General features: G+C 45.2%; 1 protein-coding gene across 1 annotated transcript in view; it reads right to left on the bottom strand.

Annotated features, from left to right (window-relative positions):
- Positions 1-9095: 9095 nt before the first annotated feature.
- LOC308313869 (extracellular calcium-sensing receptor-like) overlaps positions 9096-15551 on the bottom strand; it is a gene marked incomplete at its 3' end in the record, with an annotated part of 196766 nt that continues 190310 nt past the window's right edge. Inside the window, exons 3-9 of the mRNA XM_080761196.1 lie at positions 15282-15368; positions 13995-14267; positions 12586-12783; positions 10943-11218; positions 10302-10529; positions 10088-10211; positions 9096-10009 (exon numbers count right to left, since the gene is read on the bottom strand). Coding sequence (XP_080617322.1) covers positions 9096-10009; positions 10088-10211; positions 10302-10529; positions 10943-11218; positions 12586-12783; positions 13995-14267; positions 15282-15368 — 2100 coding nt within the window. The remainder of the gene's footprint in view (positions 10010-10087; positions 10212-10301; positions 10530-10942; positions 11219-12585; positions 12784-13994; positions 14268-15281; positions 15369-15551) is intronic.

Below are 15551 nucleotides of genomic sequence, written 5' to 3'. Positions count from 1 at the left end.
TGGTCGTATGTATTCTAATGTAGGATGGTTGTCCTCTATTTTCGACAATAGAGGACAACCGTCCTACATTAGAATACATACGAGACAAGATCTTGTCTCGTATGTATTCTAATGTAGGACGGTTGTCTTCTAATGTAGGACGGTTGTCTTCTAATGTAGGACCACCATTCATGAATCCTTATCATGGGATCTTAACACCAGTCTCATAATAGGTCAATCACACCAGCGTCTCTATTTCTTGCGGCAGCTTAAGAAGTTTAAAGTCAGCCAAGCAGCCATGACTCACTTCTGCAGGGCCACTATTGAAAGTGTTCTAACCTTCTCCATGCTTGTCTGGTTTGACTTTCCTCACTCTATTCCACCAGAATAATTAGGAAGGCAAATAAAATCATTGCAGACAACTCCCATCCTGCACATCACCTCTTCAATCTCCTCCCATCAGGCAGGAGATATAGAAGTATCCAGAGCTCAACATGTCGCTTCAGGGATAGCACTTACCCCATAGCCATTAGACATCTGAACTCATAGATATAGCCTATGCATATAGCACTTAAAAAAACTGAATGTAATTGCCTATGCTGCTGGTTTTTGTATTGTATTGTCCTTCTTGTTTGTGTATCTATGGTTGTCTGTATATGTTGAGTATGAACCAAGACAAATTCCTATCAACTTGTTGACATGGCAAATAAATTATTGAATCTTGAACGGTTGTCCGGATTCGATGGAGAAACGGGGCCGATCGCATCATTTTCAAACGATCAGAATCGGATCTGGTGTGAAAAAACATGATCGGGACATCCCTAGTATCAATAAATACTACGTATATCCATATCATGATATTAAAAATGTTCTATAAAAATATCGGATCGGAAAATCGCCATCGGCCGATATGCATCCTTTCAGCGTGACCTCTGACCTGTACTGCCTAATAATGTTGTTAATAAAGGATTAAATTCAATCAATTTGACGTCTCTTTATTATACGATAGGTCACTGTTTCCCCAAAACATTTGTATGGGTCGCGAGTAAATAACACATTTATTTGAAGAATTGTGATGTTTATTTATTTGTTTTTTTGTTCGTTTTTTTCTTTTTCTTTTTTAACATTTTGAAGTAGTGAAAAACTAAGCAGAGAAAACAACCGGTATTGTGTAATACTCAAATGCCACCTGTAGATGTCAGTAAAGTCAAGGACAAGTAACATGGTAACCGGGTGAATGACTCTCAAGTCATTGTTAGAATGGTTTACTTTCTCTATCACCTCAATTAATAGAATCATCAAGACATCCTGATTAATATCTGTCTAAAGCAGACTCTTTTATAGAACCCTACTAGCTCTAGTCCATATAATGCCGTTTTGACTTCCTGTGCTTGCATGAAATACAGACCAGCCTCTTTGTGTAGCGAAAATCCAAATAATGATTCTGCATTTCTAACTGGCTGTTGGCAGGGTGTTCCACATTTTAGTGGCATAGAAGCGACATGAATGTAATCCTTTATTTGGTGTACCATTAGGCTATAGAGTTAAATTAACACTGAGGATTTTACACTGGGGGTGCCATAGCCTATAGATAAAATAACAGCATCAAATGGTAGGCTTACTATAATGTATAGACTAAAGTCAAGTAAGTCAAGCATAGTATGCATGCATTAGGAATAGAAGTCAATGTGTTAGTTGTGGTTTTGTGACATTACTGTAATTTACAGGCATCATGTATACGGCTAACAATTACATTCTTGTCATTTGCACCAGAACTACAATGCTGACTCGCCATGCTGTATGACTTCTTCCTATTGGCTGATTTACAACTAACAGATACTAAAACAATTACAAACCTATAGGAGGCTACACAAATAAACCACACGTTTACATGAGAAACAAAAACCCAAGGTACCTTTGATCACCACAACACATCGAGCCGCGTTTGAAATATCAATCACGCACGCAAACGTATGTGAAATACGTTTGTTTAGGGCAGTTATGATATAAATATATATTGTAATCATTTTTGTTTCATACAAGAAACAAGCCAGGACGGCCAAAGGAAAGAGACAATACAACTGTAACCGAACGTGGGAAAATCTTCACATTAAGAAACGGAAGCGGAAAATAATTCATAGAAGACAGAAAGGAGCCATAAATGGAAAAGCAAAGAAACAATACAACTAACTAACTAACCAAGTGACGTACAAAAGCTAATAATCTCACCCGTGTGACGTGAGGGGCGTTCTTATCATCATACATCATCTCATTCGATCCGGCCGGCTCAGTGGCTCAGCGGCCCCATGGCTCCTGCCTGCCCTATGGGGCCTCATGGCTCCTGCCCTATGGACCATATGCAGACCGCGGCCATTTTACCATATAAGTTAATGGCAAGGTGCTACTGCTAACAAGGTGCAACATCCCATTGATCCCAACGTCCATTCATGATTGTATTGCACAACGTCAAACTCGACAACGTTGCAGCTGTACGAAAAGCTTGAATTATCCTCTTTCTATCCTCAAACTGTTTGTTTCATAAAACCGCCCTGCATAACACCTGTTTTGAATTTGCATGCAGGAGGCAGCAGGACGTTGCTTTACTGAAAACGAGTGCTTCCAAACTCCGATGGCAAGAAGGCCGCGGTCAGCAAATGGATAATGGGGTCTCATGGCTCGGCAAAGGGTGACTTACTTACTCCATCTTGGGAGACCGTCATCTGTCAAATGACGACCTTTGCTGCGCGTATATCTCCCCATTTGACGTCTCTCTTCACTAATACAACTCTCCTCTATGACTTTTTTCTAACCTCAGAACCTTGACGTGTAAAAAGGGTCCGTTTCAGTTCAGCCATCGCAGCATTAAAGAAACTTCCCCGCGGAAAGGATGGTTCTGTATACAGTGGGGACCTCATGTTTGTGTTATTGTCTTGGTGTTACAGTACAGTATGTGTTGTTGATGTGGGTGGTTTGTTTGAACAGAACTGTGAAGACGAACATCCTTCGGGACAATAAAGATTATTAATAATACTATCCAGTAAAAAACACGGTAGAACACGGGGTGCATACTTAGTTTAGACTAGTCATTGGTTAGACATGGGTGAAGGTTAGGTTTAGGTGTGCTGCCCCGTGGGAGGTTAGGTTTAGGGTGAGGGTTTGAGATAGGTTCTAGTTGTAGGACTAATGACTGGTCTAACCAATGACTAGTCTAAACCAAAAACTGTCCAAACTAAGTACTGCACCCGTAGAACACACCACTAAGTGCTTGGCCACTTTTGCTGCCAATACCGGTTGGACCGTGGGCTACATTCTACATTCATATGGCAGGTCTTTCACCCGCGTGGACCCGTTGGTGTCTCCTGAGCGACGCTAAGCGGCTGAAAGTCGTGTCGCACTGCGTACATCGGAAGGGCCTCTCTCCCGTGTGGATGCGCTGGTGTCTCTTGAGAACCACCCTCTGACTGAAGCTCCTGTCGCACGTCTCGCAGCGGAAGGGCTTTTCTCCGGTGTGGCGACGCCGGTGAATCTTCAGGTGGTCCAACTGATTGAAGCTCTTGTCGCACAGCGTACATCGGAAAGGTCTCTCCCCGGTGTGTATGCGCTGGTGTCTGTTCAGGGTGCCTAGCCGAGCGAAGCTCTTGTCACACTGTTCGCAAAGGAAACGCTTGCCTACGGGGCTGATGCGCGTGTTCGGGTGACCCAAGCGGCTGAAAGTCACGACAGGGGGTTTAGAGTCGTGAGTTTTCTGTCCGACGCAAGTCAGCTGATGGGTCTTTGCTGCTACCGGCCGAGTTAATGTCCTCGTGAACTGTTTATGACCGTAACATCTCGGTCTGTCCGTGTCTCCTTGTTTCTGACCGGTTACAAAGTGGAAAAGGCTTTTTTCAGCATGGATACGCCGGAGTGTATTCAGGTGACCCAAGGGATTGCAAGTCGGCTGATGTGTCTTTACTACTCCAGACTGAGTCAAAATCTTGACCAACTGCTGATGACTGTAAGGTTGAGAGCTGGTCATTTGCCGACAAGCCGCCGACTTGGCGCTGGGTCCGTTTCTCAGCTTTCTGCAGTAGACGTCGTTGGGAGTCCTGTTCATGTGTGTTTGGAGGAAGACGTCGGATACGAAGGCATACGAACACTCGGAACAGTCGAGGACATGCGGCTGGGAATGTCGGGGCCCCGTCCCTTCCACGGCATCCTTGCTTCCAAACATGGACGTGATGTGGACTGACTTCTGTTGGGAAATGGAAGATGTGTCCATCTGCTCGCCTAATCTCAGAAGCACAACTCTCTTGGCACTGTATCGAGTCTGTCTTTGAAGTGAATTGAAGTCCGCCACGCGACACAAGTCTCCCGGACGTCTAAATCTCTTTAGGATGACCTCGTACAAGATCTGACATAGCTGTGAGCTCTCTGATGTCAAGCACAACACATGCTGTTGCATGGCAACAACCTAACGGCTAACAATTTGGACAGTCAGGCGTGTGTCCTGGATGCGACACGTTCTCATTAGTGGGTTCAATCTCAATCTCCATTTATCCCCAGTTATCTTCAGTGATGGAAGGTGACTAAGTACTGCTTAAGTACTGTACATAAGTAAAACAAATAGATATTTGTGCTTCATAATGCTGGGGGCATTGAGCAGCGAGAGTGCCCTCATTTCAGATGACTAAAATGTGTCTAAAACTAAACGGAATTTAGTTTCCGAGCGACTGAGATCTTGGTAGGTCAGAATAGGCGACCGTTGAAACCATGCGGTGATCTGATTATATGTGATTTTGTATCGATAGCATTTGAACCGGGAAGCTGGTGGGACGTCCCTCCCTGTCAACACATCCGTATTGGCTCCCACTGATGAATAAAGAAAGAAAAGGTCTGCCCACTGGATGATGCTCCAACTTCCAAAACTTAAATAAGGTTTATTAATTGTTCTTTTACACCATGGAAGTGACGTTTCGAGCCTCTCGGCTCTTCATCAGAGTGCTCTGTTCTTCTCCCACTGATACCCATAACTATCCATCCATCCATCCATCCATCTTCAACTGCTTATCCGTAGTCGGGTCGCGGGGGCACCAGCTCCAGCAGAGATTTCCAGACCTCCCTGTCCAGAGCAACATTAGTAACTTCCTCCTGGGGGATCCCGAGGTGTTCCAATAAGGCCAGTGAGTCGATGTGTTTCCTCCATCTGATCCGTGGTCTTTCCCGGGGTCTCCTTCCAGTGGGACGTGCATCGAGGACATCCCTAGGGAGACGCCTGACAGGCATCCTAACCAGACACCACCTGGTCAACAGTGGTGTGTGTGTGTGTGTGTGTGTGTGTGTGTGTGTGTGTGTGTGTGTGTCAGTCGATCACTACAACAGCCAGAGCTGCATTCAGTGAATAAAACGGAGAACAAGGGCCTTTCCACACCCCTCTCCAATTGTTTATATTGTGTTTAGTTTCCAAGATGGCCGCATCACCAGGAGGGGGTGGGGCGGAGGTGAGCGGATGGGGTTAACATATGCCCTTACTGGGCTGCGTTCACACATTCAAGACACCTGTCTTGTGTCTGTGTTTATTGGCCGCTCCAATGCATTTCCAATGGAAGCCCGTATGGTTTGACCAAACTTTTTGTTTGATGGGGGGGAGGGGGGGGGGGGCAGAACACATCCACCAAAGCTGTGTGCAGGTGTCAGACACAAGGCAAGTGTCTTGAATGCAGCTCAGTAAGGGCATATGTCGACCCCGCCCGCTCACCGCCGCCCCACCCCCTCCTGGTACTGTGGCCATCTTGGAAACTAAACACAATATAAACAGTGGGAGAAGGGTGGGGCCGAGAAAGGCCCTTATTCAAGTCGCGGTTGCGGTAACTCGCACGTTATTTTTATTTGTCCATGTTCCGCAGAGAGGTGGTTCCGCCTTGTGAGGACCACTGCACTAGACTATTAGACCATACATTATCACAGGTTTGGTTGTCGAGTAACCATTTTTTGGATTGTACTTAAAGGATGGAAATGACGGACAATCTCTAAAAAGGAGTGTACAGAAAGGGTTAAAATTATGTTTTTATGTGGCCACACCCACCAGTTCATTAAGTATGCCTGGTTTTCAGGTGGCGTAGTGATCCACCTGAACTGAAGCCGCATTGAAGCCGCACTGAAGATGTATTATTTCAATATTCTAACCACATTTACTCTTCATGTGATGACTTTGATGCTTTGACTTTAGGTTACTCGTTCAAATCATATCCAATAAATAACAGTAATGGGTCGCACACACCATAAAACTGCATTTCAATGATTTATTCTTGCATTTTGGACAGGAGACAAACGTTTCGGCTATCCAGCCTTCATCAGTGTGGAGAGTGACTGAATGAAAGTGACTGAATGTAAGTTCATTTTAAAGGAGTTGTGACATAGTGCTAGACATAGCACTATGTCAAGACTCCTTTAAAATGAACTCACATTCAGTCACTCTCCACACTGATGAAGGCTGGATAGCCAAAACGTTTGTCTCCTGTTCAAAATGCAAGAATAAATTATAGAAATGCAGTCTTGGTGTGCGCGACCCAATATTCTAACCACACCTGGGTCTCAGGAATTAATGGGTTAAACAAACTGCATGGCTTTTACATGGCCTGTTGATGTATGTATAGGCCATACTGTATCTGAGTCCTGGGTTCATTAAAAACAACAACACCATGTTAGTGTGAGTGTTCAGATGGCATCACCCCTGTGCTAAGGGACTGTCTTTTGGGAGTTGACAATGCCTCAGGCTTCGCCATTGTTTCCCCCCTCACACCTGCAGCCGCATGTTAACCAGCTAGCAACAACATGCTAATCCTGCGTCTGAGTTCCCACTGGAACCCGTCATTGTCTTTCAGGTCTGTTGCATCATGGGGCCCCGGCCTCTGAAGACATGTAGGTCACTTGGGAACTTTGAGCCTGTGCCAGAGGCTGTCACTCACATACTGCTTATGTCATCTCTTCTGTCACTGAACCTGAAGGCCGGAGACTGTCTGTGGGCCTCATTCACCAGCCAAATTTGTTCTCCCATTTGCACAGTTTTCAAGAAGATGTTGGCATACACCAATGTTTTCTTAGCTGTGCTGTGTTCTTCGGTAAGAACAGAATCTGTGCACACTAACAGTCTTAGGCACATTTAAGTGCTGATATGTTTACGCAACATAACTTTCTCTTCGGTTTTCTTCAATTCTACAATTGTATAGATGTTCGGGCTGTCTTTCTCTTGGGAATTCACTAGGGGCGGCAGTGGGTCAGGGTAGAGTGGCCAGATGGGAACTGCAAGGTTCCCAGTTCGATCTCGGGCTCCCCCAGAGTTAATGTCGAAGTGTCCTTGAGCAAGACTCTGAACCCCTAATTGCTCCTGGTGTGCAGGTTGGTACCGCATGGTTCCCTCCGCCACCACTGTCTAAATGGGTGAATGTAATGCACAAAAAAGCTATATAAATGCGACATTTACCACTTAAGGAGAAATGTAAGTGGAACATGTTGGGGCCATGTTGGGGTCCCCTGGGGGCCACACCATGTCGGGGTACCCCGGGGGTCCCCTAAGGCCACAGCCAAACCGGTGCTACATGTCACAAATGCTGGATACATGCAGGTGCTATATGACTCTCTTGGTCTCTTGGAAAGTGACATCATCATACAATGGAAAAACTAAGGTCTTGTCCATATCTGCCCGTTTCATATGATCGTGTATTATTGTTTGCATCACAGAACCTTTCTCACTGGACTAATTTCAGGCACACCAATCATATCGGTGCACACAATGGGAGAAGAAGCCGAGCAGACCTCTCGGTGAGGCCTTTAGGAGGACCATTCAAGCAGAGCCTGCAGCACCACCGTTGCCCAGGTGGAGCCTGCAGAACCATTGCGGCTCAAGAATCCACCACTACTGAATGAAGTGTCTGGTGTAACGCTCCTGGACCTGGTGAGAGCAGGAGTGGACCTCACCCCTGCCCACTTTGACAGGCTGGAATGGCTTAGGGTCGACGACAGAGTACAGCATCTTGCAATGGGTCTGGTCCACAAGATTCGATACACCACCAAGATACCCATGTACCTGTCTAGATGCTTCCTTAATGTTAATGAAGTCTACACCCACAACACCAGAGGGAGTGCAACGAACCATGTACAACCCAGATTCGGCACAAACAAGGGACTAAATTATTTTCGCTCCTATGCCACCAAAATGTGGAAAGCCCTACCAACAGTCATTAAGACATGTGAATCCCTTGACTCCTTCAAAACCGCTCTCAAAGGGCACCTACGGACGGCTGCAATTCGAAACTGGCCCTGTAAAATCTGAATCCCCCTTTTCCCCTCACTGTATAACATAAAACATTTCTAACATAAAACCTTGGTGTACTCAACATGTCCGGGTTCACAATGGGGCTATATGGGCTGGCTACTAGACTATAATGTTATCACACTAGTTTATTTTAATGAATGAAAATGCTATTATTTGCATTTAGGCCCTGCCCTATACTAGTCTAATTAATTTGTGAAATTCAGACGTGGCATGGGCAAAAATGATTAGGCCTATACAGAAGGCCTACTACAGATAGGCTCATGATGAAATGCTGCTGTATTATATGATCCCTATTCATTCACTGCAATAACAACAGACAGACACTTGATTTGTTTAGTTTCAGTCAGGGCAAGTCATGTACATTTTTTATTAAATAGAAAATTAGCAATATATTTATTCTATTATGGTTTGGCGACGAATTGGAACTGCTTTTCGGATACTCTGATAAAGTGCATCTCCCGACCATAGGGACTCTCTCTCTGACTCTCGTACATAAACAGCAGATCCAAAACAACAGGTGGTAGCTGGGGTGGTGAAGTGTTTGAGAAAGACAGCAGTGGTTAGAGCAGCAGCAAAAGCAAGCAAGGAGTGTGTAACCTCCAGATGAGGGTGGTCTGAGAATAAATTGGGTGTGTGGTTTAATGAGTGGATGTGAAAGTGGATCTGATAACTGATATTCCTGACGGAACTCGTTCTGCGACTGTCTGGTGCCAAGCGTACGGCTCATGAGTTAAAATAAATGGGTTTATACTTGGATGCAGGGCGGTATTGTACGTCGAACATCGCCAATCTACAATTTGTTTTTCTACATATTGGTGGCAGCTCGACCCATAATGGACTTCTTAGTGTTTCTTTCAGGTTTCAAAATAATGATGTAACACTTTGGTCCAAACAGCGCCACCAAGATGCCAAAACTAGAAGCTAAAATAGCAAATACCTCCACCACATCTGCGTATTTGCCTGGAGAGCTGATATATGCTGGGATGAAGGCTATCCACACGGCACAGAATATCAACATGCTGAAGGTGATCAACTTGGCTTCATTGAAGTTATCCGGAAGATTCCTTGCCATGAATGCTAGGAGGAAGCTGAGGAGTGCCAGTAAACCAATATAACCTAGTAACACTGCAAAACCAACTGTTGATCCCACCGCACACTCATAGACTATCTTATCACTGTGGTATTGTGTGTTTTTATGAGGAGTTGGTGAGGCAGACACAAGCCAGGCTATGCAGATTATTGCCTGGATGAAAGTAAGGGCCAGAACTGTTCCTCTCTGCTGCATAGCCCCAAACCACTTCATAATGTCTGCACCCCCAGGCTTGGAGGCCTTGAACACAGCCAACACCACCATAGTCTTTACCAGGATACACGAGACACAGAGCACAAAGCTGATCCCAAATGCTGCATGCCTCAGCTGACAAGTCCAGAGCCTGGGACGGCCAATGAACAGGAGTGAACACAGGAAACACAGTTTGAGTGACAACAAGAGAAGGAAGCTGAGTTCTGAGTTGTTGGCGCGCACCATGGGTGTGCTTCGATGATAGACGAAGATTCCTAGGACAATGGCACAGATAATTGTGCCTAGCAATGAGATGGTTGTCAAGGACATACCCAGGGGCTCGTGGTAGGAGAGGAACTCCATGCTCTTGGGGACACAGTGGTCACGTTGGGGACTGGACCAGAAGTCCTCTGGACAACTGGTGCACTCTGTAGAGTCTAAGAAAGCAAAGAAAACCAAAGTGACAAGGACATCATAATCCTAAAGATGTTCTTAGCTACATAATATGAACCTACCAGTCTCATTGCTGATCTCTCCCTCAGAACAAGCGATGCAGTCAAAGCAGCAGACAGGTTCTCCTTTCCTTCTGGCCACACGGGTTCCAGCGGAACAGCTCTCACTGCACACTGACCGAGGCGGCTACGGAGGAAAGTAACAATGATCAGTTTCAGTCTAAACTGAACTACATTTTACATCATGGAATTAGATATTTTGGAAAGCGAAATTGACCTTTGCGGATTCAAAGCTCCATATGATTCTGTCTTCATCAAGGATGAGTTGTTCACCTGCGGAGGCGGATTTCTTGAACACACCTACATTGTGAAACTCTGTGCTTCCATCAGGGAGCCATGCCCAGTTCATGACATCACATATTGGTAGGGCATTGCCATTCTCATCAAATGATACTTGATCACCAAATGACGTGGTGAAGTTGATCTTTTCCAGGTAATACACAAGCTAGAAATAGTGATGATCAAAATCACAAAGAGCAATATATTGTATTAATCGCATCATTGCAGTATACAACATAAACTGTACTAATTTAGCTAACCGTAACATCTTTAAAAAATCTTTCATTCCTAATGCCAATATGATACCATGTCTCGCTAGATTCGTTTTTTGTACTGTACTGTAATGTACTGTATTTGCCACTGTTGTCCTGCATTTTTGCCATGAAAATAATTGTGTTATAATAATAATAATAATTGTTGTTACTGTTATTGTTGCTGTTTGTGGTTTTACTATCATTGAGACCGAAGACAAATTCCCACACGTGGACAATAAATGAAATAACTAACTAACTAACTAAGATAATAGGCCGGTGCCCTAAATGAAACCAAACTGGAAACACTAAATTGATAATATCACACCTGCCATGGCTGGACTGTCTGCAACGAGGCACAGCTGTGCCCAGTGAAAGGCCCTCTTCCTGGCACACACTGCAGCATGTCGTGCAGGGCGTGGGCCAGAGCATACACAGCCTTGTACACGTTGTACTCTAGCCTGAGATCGGACACGTCCAGCAGTGTGGTGTCGGCCGTCCCCAGGTCCTCTCGTCCAGTACACACCCTTCCACCAGCACCCGCCCACTCCGACGGAAGGGGTGCAAACTTACACCGGAACGTGTGCTCCCAAAACTGCCTCACCTGAAGAAACAAGTATAGGAGACTTAACACTAGCATGACTTAAGTGAAATGAGACACAAGTAGCATGTGCTTAAATTCATATTTAGAATTTTTTTCAGATGTCAAACATTTCTGAGATGATAGAATGGTGATGGACGATGATGGTCATGGAAGGGGAACCTTCTGAAAGCTTCATGATAATAATTCAAAGATAATAAACTTCAAAATAAAAAAGAAAAGGTCAAAATGACCTCTCAGACATGCTACCACGTGTCACCACTTTTCAACCTATCTTCATATAAATAATGTGCATGATAAAATAGAACAATCTTTTTCCTACTTGTGTCTCATAGGAGGGCTGCTCAGAAACGCGTCCACCAGTGACATCATCGTTAGGCAGATTTATTTTTAAACAAGATTTTCTTTTCAAGATATTTAAATGTGTATTATCGTGATTCGTGAGAACGATGGCTTCCATTTTCGCATTGCAACTTTTCAGGAAAATAAAGCCTGCCATTTCTAATAACTTGGATTCCCCATCGATGATGTCACTGGTGGACAGGTTTCTGAACTGCTCAGAGCCCTCCTATGAGACACAGACTGCGTAGAAAAAATGGTGATATTTTATCATGAACATTAGTGAGGACCTATTATATGAAGATATGTTGAAAAGTGGTGAAGTGGTCCTTTAAGCGTTATTCATAGTCTGATTTATCGGTGGTGAGGTGACCACCGCAACTATAGCATGACGTCACTGAGCCGCGGTGAAGAGAAAACCACCGCCCCAGCCCTTCTCTCTGTTTTTACTCACCACCGCTCCACGTTATTACAGCTCTGGTGGTCACCTCACCACCATTTATTTTGGGCATGGGCATAAACAACACATTTACGTTTACTGTACAAGGTACAGTAAACGTATAGGTCTAAATGGTAAATGGTGCATTTATATAGCACCTTTATCCAAGGCACTTTACAGAGATTGTGCATTACATTCACCCATTCACGCACACACACACATGCATACACCGATGGCAGCGGAAACCATGCAAGGCGCCACCAACCAGCACATCAGGAGCAATTAGGGGTTCAGTATCTTGCTCAAGGACACTTCGACAGTAACTCTGGGGGAGCCCGGGTTCGAACTGGCAACCTTACGGTTACCACCCAGCCACTCTACCCCCAGGGCCACCGCCGCGACAGTGAATGTTCATTATTTATTTATTCTTACATTGTGGAGAAAACAATCGTAACATTGAGGCCCGGTGCCCATATAACGCTCTAGGACGACCCCGCTCGAACCTGCTGTGTATATCCGAACCAAAACACACACACACACACACACACACACACACACACACACACACACACACACACACAAAAAGACTCACCAGTGAATTTCCGTGACTGTCATTTCCGGGACGTAACTTGGACAGGAAGTCCCTGAGACCCGGGATCTCTCCCTGGCGGACGGCGACGCCCAGCGTGCCCCCGAGGTACGGCATGAAGTGAGGAGTCTGCAGGTTGTGGTCGTTGGCCCAGCCCGCGTCGGCGATCCACTGCAGACCCGCCACGCGCTGCCTCACCACCTGTTGGGACCAGGGACATGGCAGAGAGTGTTAGAGTAGAGAGAGGGGCAGGGGCTGAAACCCCATATGAAGAGGGCACTTTTGGACAAAGAAATTGCGAAAATAGCAGACCTACAAGCTCTCAAGAGAGCTTGTAGAACAGTTATTGTCGCCGGGGACGCAACCCAGCACTCTTTAGCTAATGGAGATGTATGTGGTGTAACGACATGGATTTCCTTTTTTAAATGTTTTTTTTTTAATGTTTTCTTTTTTTAAATGTTTTTTTTTTTTAATGTTTTCTTTTTTTAAATGTTTTCTTTTGCGGCTTTCGCCTTTATGTCATTTTATTTATTTATAGAGGGACAGACAGTAGGCTGACAGTAAATGGGGGAGAGAGATGGGGGGGAGTGACATGCAGTAAAGGCCGTCGGGATCGGGAGTCGAACCCGCACTGCCAGACTCGGACAACTAGCCTAGAGTTGAAGTTCAGGAGACTCCGGGGGGAAAAAAGCAATGCTCCTTAATGCTGCCTTAATTCCAATATGGCATGGGAAGGAGGGGCATTTGCGGGTAAAAGGGCAGGGGCTCAAGCCCCCATTTTTGTCTAATCAATTATTCAATCAATCAATTAAGCAAGCAAGCAACAAAACAGTTTTAAGGACATGTCACACCAATGCAACTCCTTGCAACTGCCATTGGGGATAACGGTTTCAAGCAACTGCATGTAACAGTTAGGTTGCAAGGTTTTGCATGGAGAATCATTGGTGCGGTGATGTTGGCCTAACGTGGATCGTGTATGTGACCAGATATGACTGAGAGACTGCCATCGCGCAAATTCCAGCTTTTCACCAAAGGAGAAAAAGTTAATTAGTTAATAGCACAGGCAGACTCTTCACATACTAGAGCATGTCTGAAATAAGTGTCAGAGCTGAAATAAATATTAAATAAATGCTAGCTAGGTGTAATGTTAGAGTCCACAGAAGTGAACCTTTCAAGCCTGTTTTCTCAACTCGCTATTTTCTGCAAGACATTACTCTATAAGCCATATTTCCAAAACTGAACAACCAATTTGTCAATTTGAAGCTATGAGTCCCTCATGGAAAAAACTAAAATTCCAAACAAATCCAATGGCAGTCCAAATTTAGTCACATATACTCATGGAGAATCATTGGGTGCAGTGATGTGGGCCTAACATGGATCGTATTTATATAATAATATTCGTGACCCCAAACCTCCTCCATGAGCTTAACCATGCGGATGCCATAGACGTAGACGATGACCACGCGGGCCGTGGAGGTCTTCATGACGGAGACGATCCTGTTCAGTTGGGCCGGGTCGCTGTCCCAGGGCAGAGCCTCCAGGTAGGCCAGGCAGCCCAGACCCGGCCGGGCCCGCAGCTCCGACTGGAAGATGCGCGCCGCGTCGCGACCGTAGGCGTCGTCGCTGATCAGCAATCCCGCCCAGGTCCACTGGAACCGCCTCATGATCTGGAGCATAGCTTCCACCTTGATAGAGAATAGGCGTTTCACGCATGTGTGGCCGGTGGGAGGGGGGGGGCAAACGTCGGTAAGACGCACTAACAGTACGACATGCAACAGTCCGACAATATGTGTGACCGGTTAAGACTCACCCGTGGGGGCCAGACATGCGTGGCCAGTTAAAGGACCACGTCACCAAGTTTGAACCTATCTTCATGTAATTGGTCCTTAATGTTCATGATAAAATACCACACATTTCTTTTTCTATTTGGTCTGTGTCTCATAGGAGGGCTGGGGGCAGTTCCGAAACCCGACCACCAGTGACATCATCGTTAGGCAGAATTGTTTTTAAAACAAGATAAGATAAAAAAAATGCAGTATATATTTAGATTTGTATTATCGTGAGAAGTGAGAACGATGGCTTCCATTATTGCATTTTTAGCCGTTTCTATTTATAGCTTGGACTCCCCATCGATGATGTCACTACGGTGGACATATGTCTGAACTGCCCACAGCCCTCCTATGAGACACAGACTGAGTAGAATATTTTTTAGCCATTTTATCATGAACATTGAGGACCTATAGATAGGTTGAATAGTGGTGAAGTGGTCCTTTAAGACTCACCTTTGGCTCCAGACATGCGTGGCCGGTTAAGACACATACATGGCCAGGTTAAGACTCCCCCTTGGCTTCCGCGTGCGGTTAGGGTTTTAGGTTAGGGTTTGGGCGTATAGGCCGTAGCGTATAGGGTTATCGGACTAATGCCTGTCGGACTGTTGTGCGTCTAACCAAACACATGCGGTATGTGGTATAGATCAGTGAATATCCTAAGAAAAGGTCTACAGCGAGTATTGTTATATTTTAATGCGCTCAACAGATTCCTTCAGCTCCGGCACGAATACACACAAGTACACGGGAGGTGATATATAGTATCAATTACACACAATATAGAAAGGAACGATGTATGTGTATGTGGTAGTATGTGGAACATGAACCATACTAGATATACCAACAACACGTCTATTGTCAGTGGTTGTTCACCTGGAATGCATTACTGGGGATCGTTCTGAAGAAGGAAGGGAAGTGGTTCCGGTCGCTCAGACACGAGCACAAGGCATAGTAACTGACCTGTTGAAGGCACAAAACATCTGTTCTGTAATGGCCATAGATGTGCCGTCTGAGAACTTGAATCACCTGTCCTGCCGTTGGCAGTTCAGTAGATTGTCAGGGCATTGTCAGAAACAGAACAGCTCAGTATAGATTGCCAGGGCATTGTCAGAAACGGAATTAACTACTTACAACAGAACATGT

The sequence above is a fragment of the Protomyctophum bolini genome (genome assembly GCF_963924005.1).
Source record: "Protomyctophum bolini genome assembly, chromosome: 4".
Classification (NCBI taxonomy): domain Eukaryota; kingdom Metazoa; phylum Chordata; class Actinopteri; order Myctophiformes; family Myctophidae; genus Protomyctophum; species Protomyctophum bolini.
Note: the sequence above shows the minus strand (reverse complement) of the source record. Positions and strands in the feature narration are given on the sequence as shown.